Source organism: Diplodia corticola, assembly GCF_001883845.1.
Source record: "Diplodia corticola strain CBS 112549 chromosome Unknown scaffold96, whole genome shotgun sequence".
Classification (NCBI taxonomy): domain Eukaryota; kingdom Fungi; phylum Ascomycota; class Dothideomycetes; order Botryosphaeriales; family Botryosphaeriaceae; genus Diplodia; species Diplodia corticola.
In genome coordinates, this window is record NW_017971575.1 from 12,014 (window position 1) to 23,719 (window position 11,706).

Here is an 11,706-nt window from a genome sequence, read left to right on the forward strand (position 1 = left end):
ACAAGCCAAACCCATTCATGAACGCACAGACAGAAGAGACGGGTCAACTAACCAGCTAAGGCGGTGACCCCGGGGGAGAGCTCGACAAACTTCCAGTCCAGGTCAAAACCTGCAGGGGTTGCTTGGTGAGCTTCCAACCAAGGCCAAAACCTCAGGAATAGCGGGATTGGCAACTGCGACAAATCAGTTGGGGGGTGCAGATGTAAATAAACCAATCGTCTCAGGAGACAGGTAGCCGATGTCGGTCGCTGGGAGACGAAGTAGGCGATGCGACCACGAGCCAACGCAAGCCTAGCGACGCGTGAGTGATGGAAGTATTCGATGCCGACGTGCACGGGAGAGATGGGCGACGAGAGGGTGTGTGGTGGCGGAGACAGCGACGTGACGGCGAGGCGGCAGCTCGGGCGCAAGCGCAAGCGAGAGTAGCGACGACGACGCGACGGCGACGCAACGACAAAGGGGCGGTACCGTGGCGGGGTAAGCGAGGATGCTGAGGCGGTCAAACACAAGCACCAGTCATAAGCACGGCCAGGCGAGACGCAGGTCGATGCGATGACGTCGGGGTTGATGAAAGATGCGACCGGCGCGGTGGGGAGAGAGAGGGAAGAGAAGGGCGAGGAGACGGAAGCGCGGACAATCGGGCGTGGCTGAGTACCCGCCAGCTCACGTGAGTGGTCTGTGCGCGCGGACGCGACTTTTTGCCGAGCGCAGCGCGAAACCGGCCTAATTCGCCGAATCCAGAACAAAGCCAGCTAATTAGCTTCTTGCCCTGCTGATTGGCTCGCTCCGTCCTCGCTTGAACTTGCCTGCTCGCCTGCTCGCCTGCTCTCCTCCAGCACGACAGGCTCAGACTCAGGCACAACAGCCCGGCCTTTGCTGTTGTACGACAGCAGCAGGCTCTTGCCACCACTTGAACCAAGACATGCATCCCGCATACCCTAGTGCTGACGGTTTGCACGGATGCCACGGTTTCCGAGCAACTTTGGCTTGCTGCTGCCGTGCCGGGCCCGCGGACTCCGACGGCCCTCACATCTTGGAATTGCTGCATGAGGAAACAATGTACTGTTAGAGCTGAGTATAAAGTAGCCGACTCTTGTGCACTCCATATCCACCATGCAGTCACAATGACCGAAGCCTCAGTAATCCAAACTCTTTCCGCTTTCAACCTCTCCACCTTCCGGCTGTTTGTGGCCGGACTGCTCCTGGTACACACCCCATCTTAGTGGCATCCTTTTCAAGAAATACAGATACGGGATGAAACTGACCCTTTCAAGACGGTTGGAGGCATCGCAGCCCACGTCATCTACAGCCTCTTCTTCCATCCGCTCGCCAAGTTCCCCGGTCCCTGCCTGGCCGCAACCACGTCGCTCGTCTACTGGCACCACTGGACCCGCGGTCATCTCCTGCAATACCTCGAATCAGCCCACAGCCAGTACGGCGAAGTCGTCCGCATCGCCCCCGACCGTCTCAGCTTCACCAATCCGCAGGCCTGGAAGGACATCTATGGCCACGCCTCGGCCAAGCGCAACGCCAACCCCAAGGATCCCGTCTTCTACGCCCCAGAACACAACGGCGTCCATTCTTTCTTCACCACCCCCGACGATGCCGAGCATGCCCGCGTACGTCGCATCTTCAGTCACGCCTTCTCCGACAAGGCCCTGCGAGACCAGGAGCATCTGATCCGCATCCACATCGACAAGCTGATGCGGAACATGCGCAACACCGAGGGCGGAAGCTTCGACGCGGTCAAGTTCTACAACTGCACCACCTTCGACGTCATGGCCGACCTGACCTTCGGCGAGCCGCTTGGACTTCTGGATGATTCCGAGTACAACCACTGGCTGTCTACCATGGTCGGATCCTTGAAAAACGCCGCCTACAGTGTCGTTCTGGATGAGTTCCCGCTCGTGAAGAAGGTAGCGCGATGCTTTGTTCCCAAGGCATTGACCGATGCGGAGAGAGAGTCCTTCGAGTATTCGGCGCAGCGCGTGGCCAAGCGGCTGGAGAAAGGCGCCGTCACCGAACGAGCGGATATATGGAGCCTGGTTCTCAGCAACGAGGAGGGCAAGGGCTTGAGCGTCGATGAGATGAACTCCACCGCCTCGATATTCATGGCCGCCGGTTCCGAGACGACGGCGACGCTGCTGTCCGGACTGACGTACCATCTGCTGATGGACCCCGACAAAATGCGCAAACTCGTAGAGGAGATTCGGGGCCAGGTGCCGAACGAGGAGGACCTGACGATCGACAACCTTCGACAACTGAAGTACCTGCAGGCCTGCTTCGAGGAGGGTCTCAGGGGTGAGTCGCTCCTCACCAACGCACTCGTGCGGGTTCGTCGATGACTGACAATCTTGCAGTCTACCCTCCAGTGCCGTCCGGGCTGCCCCGTGTCACGCCGAAAGGCGGGAACACGGTGCTCGACCACTACGTACCTGAGAACGTAAGCCGACTCGGAAGCATACCAGCCAAGGTGCATCGAACTGACGTATCCTTCCTCGGGCGCAGACACGCATGTTTGTTCCTCAACTCGCGGCATACCGCTCTCCCAGCAACTTTGCCAATCCGCTGTCGTTTGTTCCCGAACGCTGGCTCCATGACGAGCCGGGCTACGAAGAGTACACAGACGACAAGAAGGAGACGTGTCAGCCCTTTTCTTACGGACCAAGGAACTGCATCGGCAAGAAGTGAGCACGCACCGGCACCCGGGAGATGCAAGCTGACCGGCGCTCACAGCCTCGCATACCACGAGATGCGCCTGATTCTGGCCAAGACGCTTTGGCATTTTGACCTCGAACTGTGCCCGGAGAGCCGCGGGACTTGGACGCAGCAGAAGATGTGGTGGGGTCTCTGGGAGAAGCGCCCGCTCATGGTGCGCGCAACGCCAGTGAAGCGTTGAACGCACCCTTGAGGTGTGCAGGTATGGCAGTGTCCTTTCGACGGTGAGTCTTGTTCGTCATCACGCTCGGGGCTGCCCCGGTAGACTTATCTTTCGAACTGGATTCGCTACATTATCAGTTGAGTGGATTTGGGATGGAATTGCGGCTGAGATGGCTCGGACCACATGTCCCCTATATATATACGAAGAGGTCATTTCATGACGCAATGAGTCAACATGTTCACGCTCGCTCAGACGACAAAGCTCACGATGGAAAAAATCCTTCGCGGGTGATGCCACTCTCTTCAGCCCTGCAATAATAGGCGGACATCTCCTGACTCACCCTCCGATAAGGAACACGGGCCCCCACGGGCCGAACTGATGTCGAATGTCACGGCCGTGCGAGAGCGGGCCGAAGAGCATCACAGTGGGTCGCCGACCGCGGAGCGCCGGCAACGACATGGCAAGGCTGGGCCGTGCGCTGTGTCGCCCGGGAGCTCGACCTGCACAACTACCGAACGGGGCGCGTCCGGCGAGTGCGATGGCGAGACGGTGCGGCTGAAGAGACAACAATTTCGACCGTTGTTGAGATGTGTGGTGTGGTGTTGAAGAAGCAGCGAGGCCGTGCGGCGTGGCGACGCGCGACAGCCCCGAGCTTTTTCCTGGCCGCGTCTCAGCTGAGGTCATCCTGGAGTGACCCGACGTCCACCACCGTCGCCCGATTTATGTGGATATGCCAGATTCGGGTCACGACACTGCGTTTCGACCCAGCCTCGCCGTAAAAGCCTCAACCCGCATCCATAAAAGCCCGAGGGCCGCCAGTCCACCAAGCCTCTCTCTCTCACCATCAGCAGCATCACCAACCACCAGCACTTCGATCAACCGATCTGCAATCGCCCGAAAACCTTATCCACTCCAGTGCGTTCCAATCCCGCCCACACCCAGCACCAACCCGACGATATCGATCTCAGACCAACCAACTAACCACCACCTCCAGACCTCCAACCGACCAACCAACCAACCCAAAACAACAACCATGGCCGCCGCCGAAGCCCGCCTCTTCACCTTCCCCCGCAACGCCGACGTCATCCAGTCGCAATCCATGCCGCAAGTCACCCCCGGCTGGGTCAACATCACCTCGCGCCACTGGGACCTGCCCTCGTCGCCGTCGGTCCCGCACTTCGACCAGAAGGCCCCGGAATTCCCCGCCGGCGTCGACGCCGCGAACTCGCCGCAGGCACGGGAGTACTATGCCTACGCCGAGAAGCTGGCGCCGTTTTGGCCGAGCGCGATCGCGATGTTTTTGGCCGTGGAGCTGAAGAAGAGCGTGGGTGATGAGAAGAGGTTTGCGAAGTACAAGGCGATGATTGAGGAGGGCCTCAAGGCGGGGGATTTTGCTGTTTGAAAAAGTTTTTTTTTTTTTGCGTGATGCCCCCTTGTGGGTGTGGGGGGAGTTATAGAGATAGACGATGGGATGGGATGGGGGGATGTTTGTGTAAATATGGTTTCATACCCCTCAAATGGTTTTTAGAATGATAGAATGGTTTGCAGTCGAGCTTTATGCGCTGTGAGTGGAAGTCTTGATGGGGTTCTGTCATCTTGAAATGCTTTTGCGAGGGTTTGGCCTCGACACGACCTCACGCTTGGAGGCAGTTCAGACACTTTACGATGATTCCAGATGCATATCCGCGGAGTCTGAGTAGCTCGCTTCAGTAACTTGTGGAGAAACGTAAGACGGGGAGAGAGACAGGCTTGCCGACCCTCAAAACAATCCCCTCATCCACGCAGGCTCAGTCTTCACTTCCTCATCTCCATCACCAAGAGTCCATACAAACCCTTGATTCCCAGCTTCCATAACAGCAATAAGAGTTACATCAACGTTACAAGGATGCCCAGTCCGCATCATCCAGACACCACCCAAGCGACAATATCGCACCAAACCAACACCAAAAACTCCCCCATCAACCAATCAGCACCCCAACCGCCCGCCTCCTCATACCCCACCCGCACCCCCATCCTCACCCCTTCCCTCCCTCCCCCTCCCCCTCCCCCCTCCCCCCCCCCCCCCACGCCCCCCCCCCCAACCCCCCCCCCCCCACCGCCCCCCCCCCCCCCCCCCCCCCCTTCGCCTCCGCCACCGCCTCCACCCCCTCCGGCCCCTCCCTCCCCTCCCCCTCCGCCACCCTCACCGCAAACCACGCCGCCCCGAGCTGCCCCAACCGCCTCCCCTTCCACGCCTCCTCCCCCCGGCACTCCGCCTCCACCCACACCGCATACAGCCCGGCCGCCCACGCCGCGTGCACGACCAGCACGGCGCTCGCCAGCATGGCGGAGAAGCCCCACTGGTAGGATGCAGAGCTGCTACTGCTCGTGTCGGGCAGGCACCGGCCGGAGGCGGCGACGAGGGCGGAGTCGAAGCCGTGGTCGTTGTAGCAGTAGCCGAGGGAGGGGGCGGTGTGGGCGAGGGCGGTGGCGAAGGGGATGGATGTTTTGTTGGCGATGGTGAGGGTGAGGGGGCCGGTGCAGTTGTAGGGGGTGTGGGTGGGGTTGTAGAGGTTCTGCATGGCGGCGGCGGCGGCGGCGGGGTTGACGACGGCGGAGGAGGCGAAGAGCTGCTGGCCGGTGTAGGTTTCGTTGGGGAAGTATGTGCCTGTGAGGGTGTTGGACTTTTTTTCTTCTTCTTTTTTTTTTCTTTTTTTTCTTAGTGAGGGGAGGGGGGAGGGAACGTACAGGTTTTGTTTTCGAGGAGGGGTCGGAGGGCGTATTCGTCGATGGGGTAGAGCAGCGCGCCTGTTGCTAGGTCCTTGTGCGTGCCGTTGGGGAAATTCGTCAGGCAGGTGCTGTTGCCTGGGCGGCCCGGCTTGGTTCAGCGAAAGGTCACTGTGTTGTTGCGGCGGGGTGGAATCTTACAGGTGTATTCTCTGGCATTGAACTTGTACGAAATGGGGGCGATTATCTCCTGGGATATGCAGGTGTTGTCTGGGACGCCTTCCAAACCGACAAACGTATAGCCGGGCACAAAATCGTCTGTCGGGACGAACTGCGAAGTTCCAGGGACTTTCGTAAAGGCTGAAGATACGCTGATGTATCCGGTCATGGTTGAGAACAGGGTTGGGATGGCGAGCACGTATACCAGGGCCACTGCGGCGTAGATGAAGAGCAAGACTGTGCGTTTCCGACTGTGGCGGCCAAGATCTCTTATTATGCAACCGACTGTCCAAAGCGACGCACCGTTCATTGCCAGGCCGGTAAAGGTCCGGAAAGGGATAGGCGATGCCTCGAGGGCATGCAGCATAGCTTTGCAAAACACGGAGTAGCTGATGCAGCCGGCCAAAAGCTGCATGCCGCGCGCGACGACGAGGTCCCATATCGTATCCAAGAGTTTTGCCAGCCAGAACGGGAAACTGCCGGCGGTGCGGTCGATGGTGAACAAGCCTTCGATCCCCGGCGTGTCTTCTCTGACCTGAGCGGCGTCTCCGCACGTTACGGGCTTCGCTTTGAAGGGCTGGTCCAGTATGGTGAAGTATACGATGAGCGGAAGAAGGCCGAAGATGAAAAAGGTCAGAAAAGCAAACGTATGGCGCATAGGCTTTCGCCATCCTTCGTCGGACCGGAGCGTAGAGGCGGCGTCTATGGTTGCTCTTCGCATGTTTTTCGTGCCCTGCATCAAGCCCTCATTGCTTGAATAGGCCACATCCCATCTCCGGGACTTGCGGGCATTCTGAGGCTTCTCGAAGTCGACATTTGCCCCGGTCGAGGACGAGCTTGGTGTGTATTTCACCTCCTGAACCGGCTCGGCCTCGGTGGGGTTTTCCATATCGCGCAGTGCGATTCGACTGTAGGGTAGGTGGGACATGGCGGCAAATCAGCACAGCGAGAGGGAAAAGATGATGTGGGGAAGGTTAGACATAAAAGCCCGGAGAAGTCTGGGCATGATGTGAGTGTGCATGATAGATGGGGGCCAAACTGTTTTCTTGGAACAGGAAAGTTGACGAGGGATTTGGAAGGATTGGCTTCCCTGAGAGTTGTATGTACAGCCTGATTCGTGTATGACGGTTGGTCACAGCTTCTGTCGCTGTAATTAGAAGCCACACGATTCATGGACGTCTTTAGCTTTGTTGTTAGCCAGAAAGATCGGCGGGAGGCTGAGTGGACCATCGCCTCCCAACAACGATACCTTGACCAAGCCACACTCTTCTCCCCAGTCCCCACACAAAGGTCGATTTGAGAGTGCCGCAGAAATTCACGACACTCGCCATCTTGGCGGTAAGGACCACCCTTGAAATGCTAGGCGGTATAATTTCTGTCTCTAATCAGTCTGCAAGCTCTTAATACAGTCCCCGTAATACAAAAGAGTGGGATCGTGTTGCTTTTCTTGAATCGGCGGCAGAACCTCATACTGCCCAAATTTATGAGTGTAATGCCTACCGCAAAGAGGGCGAGTTTTTACGGTAAGTCTCCAATTCAAATCCCATGTCCAACTTTTACTAAGCTTGTCGAAGGAGTGTAACGGATCTACAGCGGGACTAGCGCAGTTACAAACAGTTCCACCCGCCACTTGTTCACATTCCTCGATGACTTCCCCAATACCACGTGAGCACATCCGCAATGTTCGGCCACGCATCATTGGCGGCTTCGTCTGCTACTCCAGCGCCGGCACTGGGGTTAATAAAAAGTTTCTCTTGCCGTCCGGTGCAGTGTCCCTTTTTCTTTGTCGTATTCATTGAGTGTCTCGTCGAAGACTAGCTCGAGCAAGTTGATATTCGGAAGTGCCAAATTGGGTTCCGGCTGAGGCGCTTCGCTGTTCAAAAGTTTGTCGGTTTGTTGCTTGGAGACATGGTTCTCAGATGGAGACGTTGCTGTTGTCACTTTGACATGGAATAGGAATGACACATTATCCTGTCTATGCAGGATCACGGGTGAGTTGCCTTCATACTGTTTGGCTTTGGAGTTGAGGGAGGAGATAGGGACATTACGAGCATTGTCAGCTTTTCTGATAAGCTGGGCTCATGCGTTGACAATACTCTTCACAAGTCAACTGGCCTTAGGCTGACATCGCTGGAACAATTCCAGCTTTTAACACTGGGAGCTGAACGATGCGTTTCTTGGCCACGTCGAGAACTGTCAGGCCAGCTCCACCTTCTCCATCTATTGGTGTATGTCAAACGATATAAGGCCATTAGCCAGCACTGGAAAACAGTGCGGCGTCGTATTTTTTCTAGTGCAACAGAGTATTATACTCATTGCAAGCCAGAAAGCTTTTGCGATCGAACGAAGCTACCAGCGACTTGATGACGGAATTTCGTAGTCAGGTTACAGCAGATGATAAGCTGTAGAGCTTCTTATCTTGGCCAAAACAATTGACAGATGACCTCGTTCGGCGGTGAAGCACTGTCGTGGTCTTGATGCGCCCGTGTGTCGTCTTTCTAACAAAAGACAAATTGCCGCTTTTGCTGGTTACTTTTCCAATGCTTCGGCCTTCGCAACGACGTCAAGCGAGCTCTCATCCTTCGTTGTCCCCGGCGATTGCTGCGTTGTCGACCTCGGCCCATCCGTGCCATTGCCTTCGCCATCACTGGTCGATGTCGAACTGCCTTTGCTCCCAGAACCGGACCGAAGCCCCTTCCACACAGCCGCAATCTGGTCGCGGCCGTCGACCAGCGGGTAGAATCCCGCAACCAGCAGCGTCCCCCACAGCCAGACGATGGCCACGACGAGCCACGCCACGAAAAACTGCCATTCGCCGCTCCTGTCAGCATCATCCGGACTCCCATCCAAAACAACGAACAAAGAAACCCACTCACCTTCTCCCCAAACACATACTTGGCCGCATACATGGGCAACGGCCACAACACCCAATGCCCCAAGAACGTCGCCACCGCCCACCAAGCCGCTATCCTCCCCCACCTCTTCAGCCTCCTCCCCGCCTCCTCCTCCCCCTCCCCTCCCTCCACCGCCTCCTCCAACCCGGCATCCCTCCCACTCGCCCTCACCTCAAACGCCAACGACACCTTCCTGAACTCGCTCCACTCCCACCCCTGCCCGCCCGTCACCGCCGTCACCACCAAACTGATCGGCAACGGCGCCACCGTCGCCGCCACCGTCCCATACAGACACGGCAGCGTCGCCCCCGTCGACGCGATCCCCACCCCGCCGTACAGCGCCCTCGCCGTCCCCAACCACACCGCCATCCCCGTCGCCATGCCCAGCGTCGGCGCCAGCACCGCCGCCGCCCGCGACTGGCCGCGCCAGAGGATGGCGAGCGCGGTGGGGAAGATGCCCGGGCACGTGATGATGCCCAGCATGTACAGCGTCCACCCGAGGTCGATGCCGACGTAGTGCAGCATCGTGCTGAAGGCGGCGGCGAACGCCGCGAACCCCACCACGCCGTAGTGCGACCACCGGATCACGTCGGCGTCGGTGGCGCGGGGGCGGATGTAGGTGCGGTAGACGTCGAAGGCGAGGATGCTGCTGACGGCGATGACTTGGGCGGAGAGCGTCGACGTCACCGCCATGAAGGTGATGAGGAGGACGCAGGCGGCGCCGGCGCCGCGCCCGGCGACGAGGATGAAGGCGTAGGGGAGGACGAGCCCGTTGGAGACTTCGGTGGATGTCATGCGTCGGGGGTAGGTCGGGAAGAGCGGTGAGGGCTCGAGGCCGAGGACGATGGAGGAGGCGAGCGTGCCGAGCGCCCAGGGGATGGCGAAGTAGGCGATGCCGCCGATGACGTAGCCGGGGACGACGGCGGAGGGGGAGGCCGCGAAGGCTTTGATGAAGAAGCTGGTGTCCATCTGGGTCGTGGGGTTCAGCCGAGGTGGTTGGAGGGGGGGAATATGGAGAGGGGGCTTACGATGACCAGGCCGAAGTTGGCGCAGATGTGGATGATGCCGAAGAGGATGCCCTGGGTTGTTACTTGCGTGAGCTGCGTGCGATACAGGGAGGTCGTTGGTGGGGAGAGGTCCTTACACCTTTGGAGGTCATGGTCAAGTACGAGCCATCGTGGTTTCCGGAAACCGGATGACGGAACCCGGCCTGCTGGAGGATTTCAAAGAGGTGAGAGGGTGAAGCGATTTCCTCAACGGTGAAAGCCTTGACGGTGAAGAAGCAGAGGATGATGAGAATTGTGAAAGTGTGGAGGTAATCCGTCAGGAAGCTGGTGTGGGGGCGATTATCAGCAAGCCTTTTCCCACACAGGGCTATGGATCCAGGGTTTGATGGGGGACTTACGTTGCTTTGATGCCACCGACGAATGTGTAAAGCGCGACTCCAACCGGGAGGAGGAATGTTGCCGCTATGACATGCATGCCAGTCCTGAGAGGTGTCAGTGCTCTTTTCAGCACGATGGCGCGAAAATAGGAGAGGCAATCGCTTACATGGCAGTTATAACGGCAGAAGCGCCCAAGAGCATGTTCGCGCAGGCAAAAAGGTTGTTCAGCAAGCAAAGCACCATGTAAACGACATGGGCAATGTTCCCTACACAGCTGTCAGCAATACACCCTCTACCTTCCATGGCCCTTCCAAGACTCACCGTACCGGATTCTAACAATTTCGAGCAAGGTATGGGCTTCAGGGATTTTTCTCTTGCAGGAGATTCCCAAAACAGCGAAGAAGACAATCATAGGGCTGCATCCTGCCGCAAACCAGAATGGTCCGGAAACGCCGTACTGGTACCCGACCAACGAAGACCCGAGCATCGCAGTGCTCCAGAGCCAGGACTGCATTTCCCATCAGCATTTGAGCTTGCAATGCCGCATTTCGTTTCTATCAATTAGTCGTTCGGGACTTACCGAGATGACGGCCGAGGAGGTAAGGCCTCGAGTCACGGAACGGTTGGCCGTCATGAATACTTCCGTCTTCTCGTTGTCTTCGCCAACCGTCTTCTTCAGAATCCTAGTCACGAAGACCATTCCTGCAAGTAAGTCAGTTAGCCACCGTCATTTCCTGCAAGTGAGGCATCATGCTCCAGACTTACCAAAAGCGATAATCAAGCCAACCACCACGACGACAACGTACCCAACGGCTTGCGAGAGCGGAGGCGCGAGAGCTTCACTGCTCGAGCCGTCTCTGGCTGAGATATCCACGGCCATCTTATATGTGTTGGAGTCGTGCGACGTCGAGAGATCTGATTCTTTCTTCTCCAACGCGCCCGACGTTCTGGGTCCTTTTAAGTGCCCCTCGACGCTTGCATGCCGCAATCCCTGCTGCCCGATCAAGCGGTTAAGCTTGACCACCCCGGTGCGCATAAAAATCTCATCCACCCAATGCGCATCGACGGATCAGCAGGCGTGCATTGTCGAGCGGGTTTTCCTATCGCAGCCACCATCCAGTAAACAGTAAAACAAAGTGCAAATGAGCCTATGAGGTGTCGCGGAATGACGTGATGCGGGACGTTGATGAGGTGCACGCGAACATGATGGTCGCCGATACGCCGTGCCGGCGCATTGCGCCTTTTGGTGTGCCGATTGCGAGTTCAACCGGCGATCCTTGCTTGTGCTGAGGGAAGCCGACAGCACGTCTTCACCAGGCGCGGAGGATCAATATCTAACGTGATGGGTGCGTGAAGGAGGAATCTGCAAGCATGACTTTTCCACTACCAGGATGAGAGGAAAATAAGTTACGGATTTTACAGCACGATACAAGACACGAGTCTCATGTAGAAGCGGGACGGGTGTTGCGGTCGTGTTCCGCGCCGCCGTGACTGCAAAGGTATGCCTCTAGACCGGGGTCTTGATGAACGGCCGGCCTGGAGCAAATGCAGACCAAATTCGGAAGCCTAAACAGGCCAAGCATTCAGCCAATGAGATGCCGGTTGCCCACTGCCGAAAGCT

The 11,706-nt window shown here is 57.7% G+C and overlaps 4 protein-coding genes across 4 annotated transcripts; 2 read left to right on the forward strand and 2 right to left on the reverse strand.

Annotated features, from left to right (window-relative positions):
• Nucleotides 1-1,124: 1,124 nt before the first annotated feature.
• On the forward strand, nucleotides 1,125-2,899 carry BKCO1_960005 (cytochrome p450; the record flags this gene model as incomplete). Its single annotated transcript, XM_020280032.1, has 5 exons — nucleotides 1,125-1,205; nucleotides 1,275-2,301; nucleotides 2,361-2,443; nucleotides 2,509-2,687; nucleotides 2,737-2,899. The coding sequence occupies 5 exons, from the start codon at nucleotides 1,125-1,127 to the stop codon at nucleotides 2,897-2,899; spliced, it is 1,533 nt and encodes a 510-aa protein (XP_020125304.1).
• A 1,015-nt stretch (nucleotides 2,900-3,914) lies between these two features.
• On the forward strand, nucleotides 3,915-4,283 carry BKCO1_960006 (uncharacterized protein; the record flags this gene model as incomplete). The annotated part of the gene is made up of 1 exon (XM_020280033.1): nucleotides 3,915-4,283. The coding sequence occupies one exon, from the start codon at nucleotides 3,915-3,917 to the stop codon at nucleotides 4,281-4,283; it is 369 nt and encodes a 122-aa protein (XP_020125303.1).
• Nucleotides 4,284-4,896: 613 nt separating this feature from the next.
• BKCO1_960007 (uncharacterized protein) lies at nucleotides 4,897-6,734 on the reverse strand (the record flags this gene model as incomplete). The annotated part of the gene is made up of 3 exons (XM_020280034.1): nucleotides 4,897-5,528; nucleotides 5,609-5,725; nucleotides 5,789-6,734. 3 exons carry the CDS (start codon nucleotides 6,732-6,734, stop codon nucleotides 4,897-4,899), a joined length of 1,695 nt encoding a protein of 564 aa, XP_020125302.1.
• Nucleotides 6,735-8,335: 1,601 nt separating this feature from the next.
• Nucleotides 8,336-10,965, reverse strand: BKCO1_960008 (urea active transporter; the record flags this gene model as incomplete). Its single annotated transcript, XM_020280035.1, has 9 exons — nucleotides 8,336-8,611; nucleotides 8,683-9,669; nucleotides 9,729-9,779; nucleotides 9,845-10,031; nucleotides 10,106-10,189; nucleotides 10,252-10,351; nucleotides 10,407-10,593; nucleotides 10,666-10,787; nucleotides 10,851-10,965. 9 exons carry the CDS (start codon nucleotides 10,963-10,965, stop codon nucleotides 8,336-8,338), a joined length of 2,109 nt encoding a protein of 702 aa, XP_020125310.1.
• Nucleotides 10,966-11,706: the final 741 nt, after the last annotated feature.